The sequence below is a fragment of the Chaetura pelagica genome, unplaced genomic scaffold (genome assembly GCF_000747805.2).
Source record: "Chaetura pelagica isolate M959 unplaced genomic scaffold, ChaPel_1.0 scaffold12, whole genome shotgun sequence".
NCBI lineage: Eukaryota > Metazoa > Chordata > Aves > Apodiformes > Apodidae > Chaetura > Chaetura pelagica.
The window spans coordinates 703,799-715,372 of record NW_009952801.1 but is presented as its reverse complement, the minus strand read 5'-3'; the positions used below and the strand labels follow the sequence as shown (position 1 = coordinate 715,372).

At 43.2% G+C, this 11,574-nt stretch overlaps 1 protein-coding gene across 1 annotated transcript in view; it reads left to right on the top strand.

Moving 5' to 3' along the window:
- Positions 1-11,574, top strand: part of PON2 (paraoxonase 2) — a 15,125-nt gene extending 3,551 nt beyond the window's left edge. Inside the window, exons 2-9 of the mRNA XM_009994915.1 lie at positions 1,194-1,264; positions 5,937-5,992; positions 6,913-7,078; positions 7,874-8,000; positions 8,772-8,972; positions 9,627-9,708; positions 10,214-10,342; positions 11,303-11,574. Of these exons, the coding sequence (XP_009993217.1) occupies positions 1,194-1,264; positions 5,937-5,992; positions 6,913-7,078; positions 7,874-8,000; positions 8,772-8,972; positions 9,627-9,708; positions 10,214-10,342; positions 11,303-11,461 (991 nt within the window). The 3' untranslated portion in view covers positions 11,462-11,574. The remainder of the gene's footprint in view (positions 1-1,193; positions 1,265-5,936; positions 5,993-6,912; positions 7,079-7,873; positions 8,001-8,771; positions 8,973-9,626; positions 9,709-10,213; positions 10,343-11,302) is intronic.

Genomic DNA, 11,574 nt, shown 5'->3' with positions numbered 1-11,574 from the left:
TTTTCCCTCTTCCCCCCCTTGGCAACCCCCCCCCCCCCATGTTAACAAACTGTGTCAATGATCCTGAAGTAATTTAGAATTCATAATGAAGTGTTTAAAACAATTGCAGGACTGACATACCATATGGTGCTCAGCTCTATCGCATATTTTTCATGCCACAGACTGATACTGCTTTAGTTGATGTTTATGCCTAAAACTGTAACATAAACATGGGTAGGTTTTGCTATGGGATTTTTACATTCAGAATTTCCTGTGGCTGGACCAAGTACAGCCTCGACAGAGTGTGTGTGATAGGCATGCAAAGGAGGAGCTCTGTTAGTTTGAATACTGCCTTTGGGGGGGGGGAAAAAAAAAAAAAAAAAAGGAAGGAAGAAATATTCCAGTATGCTAGCTGGACATTTTCACATAGAAAACACAACACACTTGCTTTTTGCACTGTGGAATACCATGGTCAAATACAGGAGACAGTGATGTACCTTGCAACTTGGAATAGAGTGGATATAGAAAAAGCAGCTCGTGTAGGTGCCTGTCTCCATCTGCTTGTCCAGTAAAGTGTGAGCCAGAGATCAAATTTTGTGAGTATTCAGGATTGAAATAAGCACTGCTGAAGGATAAACTTGTGAGTAAGCAGCAGAAGAGGAGGGGAAGGGAGAGGAAAATTGTAATACTGATCCCTGCTTGTTATTAGGAAGTGGCTAGTCCTGCCTTGCAACAGTGCCACAGCTGCTTTTGGATGTGGACTAAGAAATTAAAAAAGTGCAACTGCTGGTGGCCTGGTCACCAAAAATAGTCAGTGGGTTGGGGTGGAAGGTTGCCCTTTCCTCATCTGAAATATTGGTCTTAACTGCAGGGTGTTACTATATTTAGGTGGAAAGCCTGAAGAAAGTGTGACTGTGCTATTTTTGTGTTTGAGCTGTGGTGGGTCACGAGAGTTTGTTCCTTAAGCTTGTGGACAAAGTCAGGTTCCTGAAGATACTCAATGCAGCAGCATCACTGAGTCCCTGGGTGTGTGTAACCATCACAGTGATTTGGAGCTATTGCTGCTGTCAGTTCTGGGTTTGGCTTATTCAGTATTTTATGGCAGATTTGTTGCTGTGATATGGCAGACAATGAAACTAAGATCAAGTATGGTGGGAACGTTACCTGTTTTAAAACTGGCTGCATGCTGTTAACCCTCCTCCTTCCTCTTGCAGGAACAGGCTCAATGCTTCCCGGGAAATAGCCCCAGTGACCCTCCCGAACTGCCGGCTCATTAAAGGCATCGGTACGTGCCCAAAATAACTGAGTGCATTTCTTTTGTCCAGCCTTATTTTGGAACTGCTTCTAAAAGCCTGACCCTGAAGACAAAGTGCTAATTTGACTTGCATTTATTGCTTGGACTTAGAGGTAGGGAAAAACTCCAGGAAGAAAATTATACTGAAAAACTGGTATGATACTTCTTGCCTTTGGCATTGAATGTTTCTGGTCCTTTTCTTGGAAATGATCACCTTGCTAACACTTCTCCCTTTGCTCAGCCACTCAGGAAATTATTTGGCTTTTAGATGAGGGTGTGCTGTGCTGGCTCTTTAGGCAGGTACCCACAGGTGGCTGGCAGCTAGTGACATCTTCAAGATGGGACATGCTGCAAGTGTGGGAGCTCTGGGAGAAGGGCACGGGCATGTGGCTCAGGAGGAGCTGCTCAATGCCAGCCGGGAGGGCTTCCTTAGCGCCTCCTTTGGCGGAGATGGAGGAGCGGGGCGGAGCAAACTGGGGCAGGAGCACCGGGCGGTTGCACAACTGAGCTGCGTGGTTTCAAAGAGCAAGGGGTCATATTTGTGATCCCAGTCTGCTTTGCAAAGAGGTTTAACAGATCGGCTACAATGTTGACTTTGTACTTTGGGTACCTCTGTAGCACCCTGTAATATTGCTGTCTTGGGTTTTTTCTTTCCCTTTATGGTAACCAATGTGGTATAAAATGGGTAGCTTTCAAACAAATCAGGTTTTTTGTGTCTCTGTTTATATTTTTATATACATAATTTTTATATATATCAATAATATTTTTTAAAACTTAATGCAGGCTTAATGGCTGGGGTTTTTGGTCTCAAATTTTTCAGAAATGTCTTGAATTCTGTCAAAGTTTGCCTTGATTTTGCATGTTTAAAAAAGTCATTGGATGAACAATAAGAACCTCACCTTTGAGCTTGCTGAGTCACTGTGTTGATTGCATAAAGCTTGCTTCTTCCTTATGTCAGGAATCAAACACCTTTGTAAACTCAGATTCCTGCCATGAATGAGTGTGTGCAGAGTTCCTCTGCCTGATGTTACGTGCAGAAGAAATTGCATTTGAAAAAAAATTTCCAGGTCATCTAGATTAAGCTGTAGTTTACTCATATGAGACTGAATGATGCTTGTTTGATGTTGATTCATATTAAAATAAGCTTTGACTAATTATTTTAAACATATTGCTTTGCAACCTTGATGGGACTTTTTGCAACGTGATTACTCATTGAGGACAGAGGAAAGCTGGAAATTGCAAATATGGTTGTGTTTAATTTCCAAATGATACCTCATTTTTGGTGCCTGACATTTGCATGGAGATTAGGTGAATTCTGAGAATCTGGCTCTGCTCAGAGGCGGTGGTGGATCAATTTACAGAGCTTCATTTCTGCTTCTTGCCATTCCCCTGTAGCATTGTCTCCTCACAGGGAGCTCTGTGCCTTTGCCTTCACTTGGCCATTTGCTGCTCTTTAGAAAAATTAAAATGCCAAAAATTAATTCATCAAGGCCAATGTGGCAGCAAGAGATATAACAAAGGATTGATGCAAATTTAACAGTTGGTATGTAGGAGCAAATGTTTTCCAAAATTAATTTAGTATGACTTGGGAGGGTTTGTATTACTCAGGGGAGCCAAGGAGCCCTAATGTCTAGGTGCTGCCCAGGTAGCACTATTCAGACTAAATCAGGGATTTGCTGCACTTAGATCTGTACCTGTGGGTGACTTTGTGTAAGGTTATCTTTCCACATGGACGTCTTAGTCCTCCTGGGACTTTTTCCTTTAAAATGCTGTTAAAGTTTGTCTTTATTTTAGTCTTTAAAAGAGTCCTTCTGACCTCTTAAGTTGGACATAGGTAATGAGCTGGAGCAGCTCTGAACCAAATAATCTTAAACTATCCTTTCTGTACACAGAAGAACAGGTGTCTGGCACAGTCTATGGTAATGATGCTAAAAGCGATGCATCTGTAGTAAAGGAAGCAAACCCAGAGCAAAAATGGCAAAATTCTCTAGTGAAGCCTTTTCTTTCTGCACAATTTCATAATTACTGTAGTTTTTGGTTTTGTTTGTTTGTTTGTTTTTTAATCTATTCTGCTTTTCAAATATTATGCCATGTAAGCACAGATGCAAACATTGAAGTAACCAATAGAAAACTGCAGCTTGACCTAAATCTCATTCACAGATAAGTAGAAAAGGCTGTATCCGTAGAGTAAAAGGTATCTTCTGAATTATAGGAGTGTCTACTCATGTTACTGGTTAGTTATAAACTAACCTTACATACTGTAATCTGAAGCTACTATAGAAATTGCTAAAAAATATTTGTATTTTGGAACAATTCATGGGATACAGGCAAAAGAGTCACTTGCTTTTGGACATGAAATCTAGGGCGGGGAGGAGCATTTGTTGGATTCATCTGCAGAATGCATAATACTAAGATAAAATAAAGAACAAAAATATAATGTTTTAAAGGTAGACAGTAATTTTTATTGGTATCTTTATATTTTTTTTTAAACAAAACACCACTTATTCAGATAATCATATGGACAAGCTGGTCTTGGTGATGCAATTAAGCAAAACAGTGGAGCTAACTGGTACCTAACAAATCAGTTCTGATTTCTCCTGTCCTATATGGTGTCTGTGACAGCAGCCCAGATGGGACCACCAGTGGGATCCCACAGGAGAGCCTGGGAGCTTCCCTGTGTCCAGCTGTCTGTCTCTGTCCTCTCCCCAGTGCATTGGTGGTGCCAGCTCAGCAGGATTGTGCTGAATCAGCATCTTGCTGCTCTTCCACCAACCCTCACTCTCTTCCACACTCTCTTCCTCAGGACTTGGCTGAAAAGTGGCCAAAATGTGCTTTGCTGGGCAGTTGCTTCCAAAGTAGTTGGGTTCAGGGCTCTCATTATGCTTCTTCCACCAGAAACTTGTACTTTTTAATTATCTGCTCCCAATTAGCCTGCTCATCTTTCTACTTGGCAGCCCCGCTAATTCAGTAGCAATAAATGATTATATCTCTGTTTGTTCACTCACCAGCATGCTCTGCCAGCAAAAGCTGTCTGTCCAGCTGACATCACCATGGTAATTGAGCCTTTCCACATTTCTTTATATTGTTATCTTTGCAGCAATTCCAGGAAGTGGGGAATCGCCCCTACCCCCATCTTATAAATGAACTCAAACTTGGAAACGCTGAGGAGTTTGTTACTTAAACCAGGGTGTGAGCTGAGCTGAAAAATCCAAATTCAGAATTTTAATTGGAAAATACAGGCTCTAAATGTCTCTGGGCACATCAGTGCAGATGTCTGCCTCCTGCCTGAAGCCAGGCAGAAATTCAGAACAAGATTCAGGGGGTGAGGTAATGGGCTGGTTCTCCCCAAAATGCATCTGCAGACCTTTAGCTGTTCAGATGGCTGGGATCCTCTTCTAATTAGTGTAATGAGGTGGAGCAGGGGCTTGCTGAGGCTGAGGAGGAGCTGGCCCTGTTGCCATCCCTTTTCCCTCTGGGTGAAGTCCTGTCACCGTGTCTCCCGAGGGCTGTGCTGGGAAGGAACTTGCCTCAGTGGTGATTTTGGGGATCTGGTTTCTACCCACAAGGGCTGATCAGCAGCCTCAGCATGAATTTCATCCTGGCTGAATTAGTGCCTGGATAAATAGGAGTTACATAAAAGCAAACAATAAATCCAGCTCAAATTTGCAGGCGCAAGGATCGTGTGACCCACGTAGGGTCACGGGGCTGGTTTGTGTCCAAGCAGGAGGGGGTGCAGAGAGGCGGGACAAGCTGGATGGAAAACCTTGTGTTGGTGGCTTAGTTAAAGAAAACCTGCAGAACAATTTCCTCCTATGAGCAAATGCTCCCGGGGGGTTCAATCTAGCCATCATCTGGAAAGTGGCTTGTGGGGATTGCTGTGCTGTTGATTTGGAGAAGAGAAGGGAGGCTTCTCAGGGGAGCAGTGAAAATGTGGGATGGCAAATGTGCTTTAGCATTGGACTAAAAGCTCTATGGAGAGTGCTTGAGCAAAGCCTAAAATTGCTCTGGTGTTCTTACTAAAGGGCTTTTATTTTATTTAATTTTTCAGGCAGGGAGAAATATTACAGGAACTACAGGAACTGGCGCTATTGGAAGTTATTACCCGCAGTTAAAATTGTGGTCTAACTATTAAAGCCCTTAGCTGTTAAAGATACAGTAGGTTCTCTGTCACTTGAGAGCTTTAACTAAATATTTGCCAATCCATTTTAATGAAGTGTCCCAGCTTAACCAGGAAAATGAGTGTGTGCAATTCCCAGAGCTGCCTTCTGCAAGTGTGTGGGCTGAGTGTTTGGTACAATCCTGCCATGAAAATCCTGTGGTGCGTGCTAATTGTTTCCTGCAGAACATCATTGTCAAAAGCGGGTGATTCACCCTGCACCACCCTGTGCTGTGCAGACCTGGGTGGGAGACTTCCTGGCCACCGTGGGAGCACCCATAAGCCCCCAGAAGGAGATGAACCCCAGTCCTATTTCCTAACCTGGCGTGCTGCTGCCTTCTGCTACAGCTTTTAATATGATGTGAACTTCTCCGCTGAACTTCATCACTTCTACGGTCATATCAGAAAGGGGTGTTTGTGAGAGCAGGAATTGTACAGAACAGGAGGCATTTTTGTTGGGGAACATTTAGTGTCATCTGAAACACCCTGTTTATCTCTGTCTTGCAGAAACTGGTTCAGAAGACATTGACATACTTCCCAATGGACTGGCTTTCATCAGCTCCGTAAGTGCCTGCACCCTCTCCCCCTGCCTGCTTCCTTATCTGTCAAAGCCATAGATGAAAACTGCAGGATGAATACTTTTTCTACAAGACTGGCTGTCTCCTTAGGAATGGCCCAGACTTGTGTCAGCTTAGCCAGTGTTTTCTTCTGCTTGAGCAAGTGCACTTCTTGACACTGAAGTGGTAGCGGTGGCTCTGAGAAACGTATCCTAATGCACTAGATTATCTGCCCACATAACCTTGAATTTTTTTCATGCTGCTTACTCAAAATATTGAAATGTCAAACCTCTCCCTTGTTAAGAAGGTGTATTAATTAATTATCTTAAAACAAAATAAAGCAAAGCAAAGCAAAAACAACGAACAGATTTTTTGTGTTGATTTTGTTGTTCTTGATTTAGCTTTTAGTACACGTTTTAAAGCTTTTCTTTGCAATCAGGAGGGCTAGTGATTGTTTTCTAAAATGAAAGCTGGTGTTTTCATCTCTGTGGACACTCAGGGACTGGTTGCAAAATTAATGCCAGAAATTGTAAGCTGTCACACTGCTGCTTTTCCCTGTGGCTTTACCATGTTGAATACATTTGATGGTGCCATTCTTTCATTTTGTCCCCCATGCATGTCTGGTTTGCCATGTGGGGAGCACCCGGATAGGTGGTAGTTGCAGGGGGTGGCAGTGGTGCCACCACCTGGGTTGCAGGTGGTGGGCATGGCTCCTTGTGCCCTCCACAAAGTCTGTGCTCCCTCTGCTCTGCAATTAAGGGCTCGCTGGGAAGTCTGGAGCCAGTCCCTCTGTCTCCATCATGGCACAGCAGGATGAAGCAGAAGGACACCCTCTTGCAAGCTCAAACAAGGACTTGTTTTCAGCTTTGTGATTCTTCCCTTTACTTTTTATCCAGGAATGTTTTTATTATGTTTTGACTTTACAGGGCTTGAAATATCCAGGATTAAAGAGCCTTGCACCAGACAAGCCAGGTGAAATCTTTTTGATGGATTTGAATGAAGACAATCCCAGAGCAGTGGAACTGAGAATCAGCCGAGGGTTTGATCTGGCATCATTTAACCCCCATGGAATCAGCACCTACATAGACAAAGGTAAAGAGACTTTTAACACAAGGTGGTGGCAAATCTCAGCCTAAAGAACAGAAAGAGAGATCCCGTTGTGGCCTTACATTCCACCCCCAATACCCTGTGCTTGTTGGGAGAGTAAAAGAGTTTTTGGCTTTTTGTCCTTGTTGACCTCTTTTCTAAAAGTCAGCTGCTAAAGCAAATGCCTTTGTACATAATTTCAGACTGTCTGAGACAGAAAAATGCCTATGTGTTGAAAAGAAACAAAACAAGGGAGGTTTGAAGAGTTAAAAGCCACACAAAGTTTATTTTACCAATTTACACCTGTCTCACACTGGGGTCCATCTGTGGTGGTGGTTTACACAGAGTACAGGAGCAGGATGCTTCTTCAGCTTTCTCAAAAGATGTGGTGAATGAACCAAAGAGCCCTCCTTCCCAGCTGACTGTGGCTATTTCATGCAAGCAGTCACTATAGTGCAGCAGACTGCAAAACCTAGTGGCTTGGGCACAAGGATGGAATCATGATTTATTTCTACCTTGGCAGAAATAACAAAAAGGTAGTTTTCAGAGCAGTTCCATGCAGAGTGAGTCCAGGAGAAGAGTAGCTGGAGATCTGGATCCAGTTGCAGTGACATCCTTTGGTACTTGTGCTGCCTCAGAAGAGCCATGAGGAAAATGTACTGAACCCAAGATGTACTTTGCACTGGAGACTACATCAAAGCTGTGGGTGGCTCAGCTGTGCAAACTGTTGCAGGGATCTGGCAAAATTCAGCTGTTTCTCTTTCTTTCTTTCTTTCTTTTTTTTTTTTTTTTTTTTTTAAGATGACACCGTGTACCTCTTTGTTGTAAATCATCCCCATCAGAAGAGTACAGTAGAATTATTTAAGTTTGTAGAAGATGACAATTCTCTTGTACACCTGAAAACCATCCGACACGAACTTCTGAGCAGGTATTGGAGACAAATCTGTCGTTCCCCAGAAGAATGGGCTGCTTTGGGAAAATCCAAAGTAGGATGATTTGGGTCTTAGGGTATTGTCAGTATGAGATACTTTCTCTTTAACCAGCTTTCCTGTTTCTCTTATTGATTACTTCTTATCTGTGTAATCAAAACCTGTTTCTCCAATCTTTTCTGTAAATGAGAGTTTTAATAGTTGTATCACTGAATCAGTCTTAAGCATTGCTGTGGTTGATGCCAGTGAATTATCTTGGCATCCATTTCTCCTGCTCTCATGTAACCCACTCTAAGATCACTGCCGATGTGAATCTTCAGATAGTCTATTATTCTGAATTTGCTACACTGGAAAAATAAACATACTTTTAGCTTTTTTTTTTCTTTCACACATAATTTTTTTGGTCTGTCCTACTGCAAAATCACTGTAAGACAAACAGAGCCTGAAAGAAAAGTTGTCACAACTCCTGTGTTTTCTCTGGTTTACAGTAGTTGAAAGAAATCAAAAGAGAGAAAAAATTCCATGGGCCTGTAAGCAGGTTGCCAGACCTCTGGCTGATACCCGGTGGTCGTGTTCAGCACTACACAGTCCTAGCCAATGTAGAAGAGGACAGAAGTAAAAAGGGCCTCAATAACACATCAGCTATCTGTAATTGCAGCCCCTTTATGTCTCTGGGATGACCATGTCCTGGATTCTGGGAAGTCCTTCAGTGCTCCTTCATATCTCCCATTTCATTCTTGTATTGATTTTTCTCCCTTTATTTTTTTTAGTGTGAATAATATAGTGGCTGTGGGACCAGACAGCTTCTATGCTACCAATGACCATTACTTCTTTGACTTCATCTTGATATTCTTGGAGATGTTCTTGGGTTTAAATTGGTCGAATGTTGTTTACTACAGTCCAAAAGAAGTTAAAGAAGTAGCAGCTGGGTTTTATTCAGCCAATGGAATTAACATTTCACCTGACAGAAAGTAAGTTTCTCCCTGCCTCAGATTTTGTTTGATCAACCAAAAGAATCCTGAAGTCCCCATTTGTACACGTGGTAGCTCTGTGGTCAAAGTGCCTGAGTTAGCTCATGTAAGGCAAGGTGCTACCTATCCAGTGTAAGCGTTGCAGAAGGTTTGTAGAACAGAAGTCATCTGTCTTGGTCTTTAACTAGAGGAGATGTTTGCTGCTTTACCTGGTGGTTTATATGCAATAAGATCAAATGTTCTTTCCTTTTAACCAGCTGATGCAGCAGTTTGTGGATATTACTTGCAAGGATTAGTGGAGCAGGATTTCTGCAAGTGGGGAATGCTCTACAGTCTCAAAGTCTGTCAGACTGAATTAACCAGTCATGTGGTTTAGATAGATGATCTTAAATGAAAAATAAAGTGTATCTGTGGATCTCACAATCCAAGGCCTGCTTCCATGTCATAATGGAAGGACTGGTACACTGGAAAGCTACATTAGCATCTCAGCAGGCTTCAGTTCAGTGCCCTGTGGCCTGCTTGCAATGTCTTTTGCTGTGTGAGAACTGTGAATTGACATTCCTCACAGGAAGAGCTGAGCTTACACTGGAGGAACTGACTGTTTTTGGTGTCTGCTCATACATACACTTTGCTAAGAGATGCTTTCTTTTGAAGGTACATCTATGTTGCAGATGTATTTGATCATAATGTCCATGTTTTGGAAAAACATGCTGATTGGAACTTAACTCATGTGAAGGTAAGGTGCTGCTGCTCCATAAAGAAGAGGCATGTATTAATTTTGGACAGATCAGTCCCCATGAATGCTTGAGATTTCAACCTGATCATGTGTGATGTTCTGTTCTGGGTGGCCCCTGCTGTGGGTTTGCAGAGGTGCTGCAGGCCTTGTTACAGAGCTTCAGGTCTCCCACTCTCACACCAGTAACCAGAGAGGGATCCTAGGTGTGCTGTAGAGCCACAGCAGGAGTCTGCCTCAGTCTGTGGGTCAGTCCACAAAGCCCTGAAGTAATCAACACAGAGTTGGTGTGAATGAGCTGAAGGGGGAAATGTGGAGCAGCAAGGAGGTTCCTCATGACATGGAGGAGGGGATGAAGAAAAACAGCATTGAGGGAGAGAAGATTTTTTTTATTATTTATTTAAAAATCAGTTTGTGTTATGGACAAGTCTGTTGATTATGCTATAGTTAGCTTCCAGGGCTTCTGATTGCTTTAACTTTCCTCTTATTTTTCCTCTGTGTTGCATAGACGCTACAGCTGGACACTCTGGTTGACAACTTGTTTATTGACAGTGACACTGGAGATGTCTGGATAGGATGTCATCCTAATGGGATGAAGCTGTTCTATGATGATCCGAAAAATTTGCCTGGCTCTGAGGTACCTTTTGGGAGATGTCACTGGTCTTTTGCCTGTGTCTGTGCAAGAAAGTTGTTCTGTTCAAATCATCCGGGTATCTCTTAACCCTGCATTGCCTAGAGAAGTGCCTGGCCAGCCTTTGTGAAAGCAAAGACCATGCTGGCTCCTTGTTTATAGCTTCTGCTCTCAGTGGAAAGCCTGAGCAGCATGTACTCAGCTAACAAACATCTATTCAGATCCTTAAGAGACATCTGAATAATATCCACCTAGTAGCTCAGTAATTCTGGACTCTTCAGGCAGCTTTCAGTGCAGCTGTGGCCACACAATCAGATTTTGATGAACTGTGTTAATTGCTAAGCCAGCATCTCTTTGTCAAACAAAAAATAATTGACTGAGTGCAATGCACGACCAGAACTGTTCACACTCCAATGATTTATCTGTGCAAGTGTGGTTCAACTGTAGGTGACACTGTAATTCTTCTTTCCTTCTGAAATCAATGAGGAGCTGGCATCAGCATGCCAGCAACCACTAGTGCAGGTGGCTGGTTGGTGTCTGTTTGATTTCAGCTTTGCCTGAAGCTTCCCATAAGACATTTTTCAAAATTACCATGTTCAGTAGCAGGAGATTTGTGACATTAGGCAGTTTTTTACTTTGTCTGGAAGAAAAAGCATGAAAATAAGGAGATACTTGGTAACTCTTAGGCTGGAAAAACCTGTGCCCATGCCTGGTGCTGGGGTTGGCTGCCTTACTGACTGACTGGAGTGGAGCCTGGGTTGCACAAACACTTAAAAAAGATAATCATCTCCATAGACCGTGCCTCACCAAAGCAGAATTTATGGCCCTAACACAGGAATCATTTCAGTTATCATCAGCTGATAAACCCAACTAATTTGCTTAAGTTCACACAGTGACCTTCCCTCCATCTGCGGAGGATTTTCACCTGAAGAAAATCTCAGCAGCTGTATCCCCCCTCTCCGGCAGGTCCTGCGGATCCAGAACCCGCTCTGGGAGGAGCCGGTGGTGACCCGCGTGTACGCGGAGAACGGGTCGGTGCTGCAGGGCAGCTCGGTGGCCGCCGTGCACCGCGGGAAGCTGCTCATCGGGACCGTCTTCCACAGGGCTCTCTACTGTGAGCTGTAGCTGCTCTTCTGGGTAAGGTCTGCTGCTCTGCAAGGGGTTTCCCTCCTTAGGAGCTCGGTTTCTGCTAGATTTGCTAACAAGGAGACTGTTCCAATACTGGTTAACTACAGTAA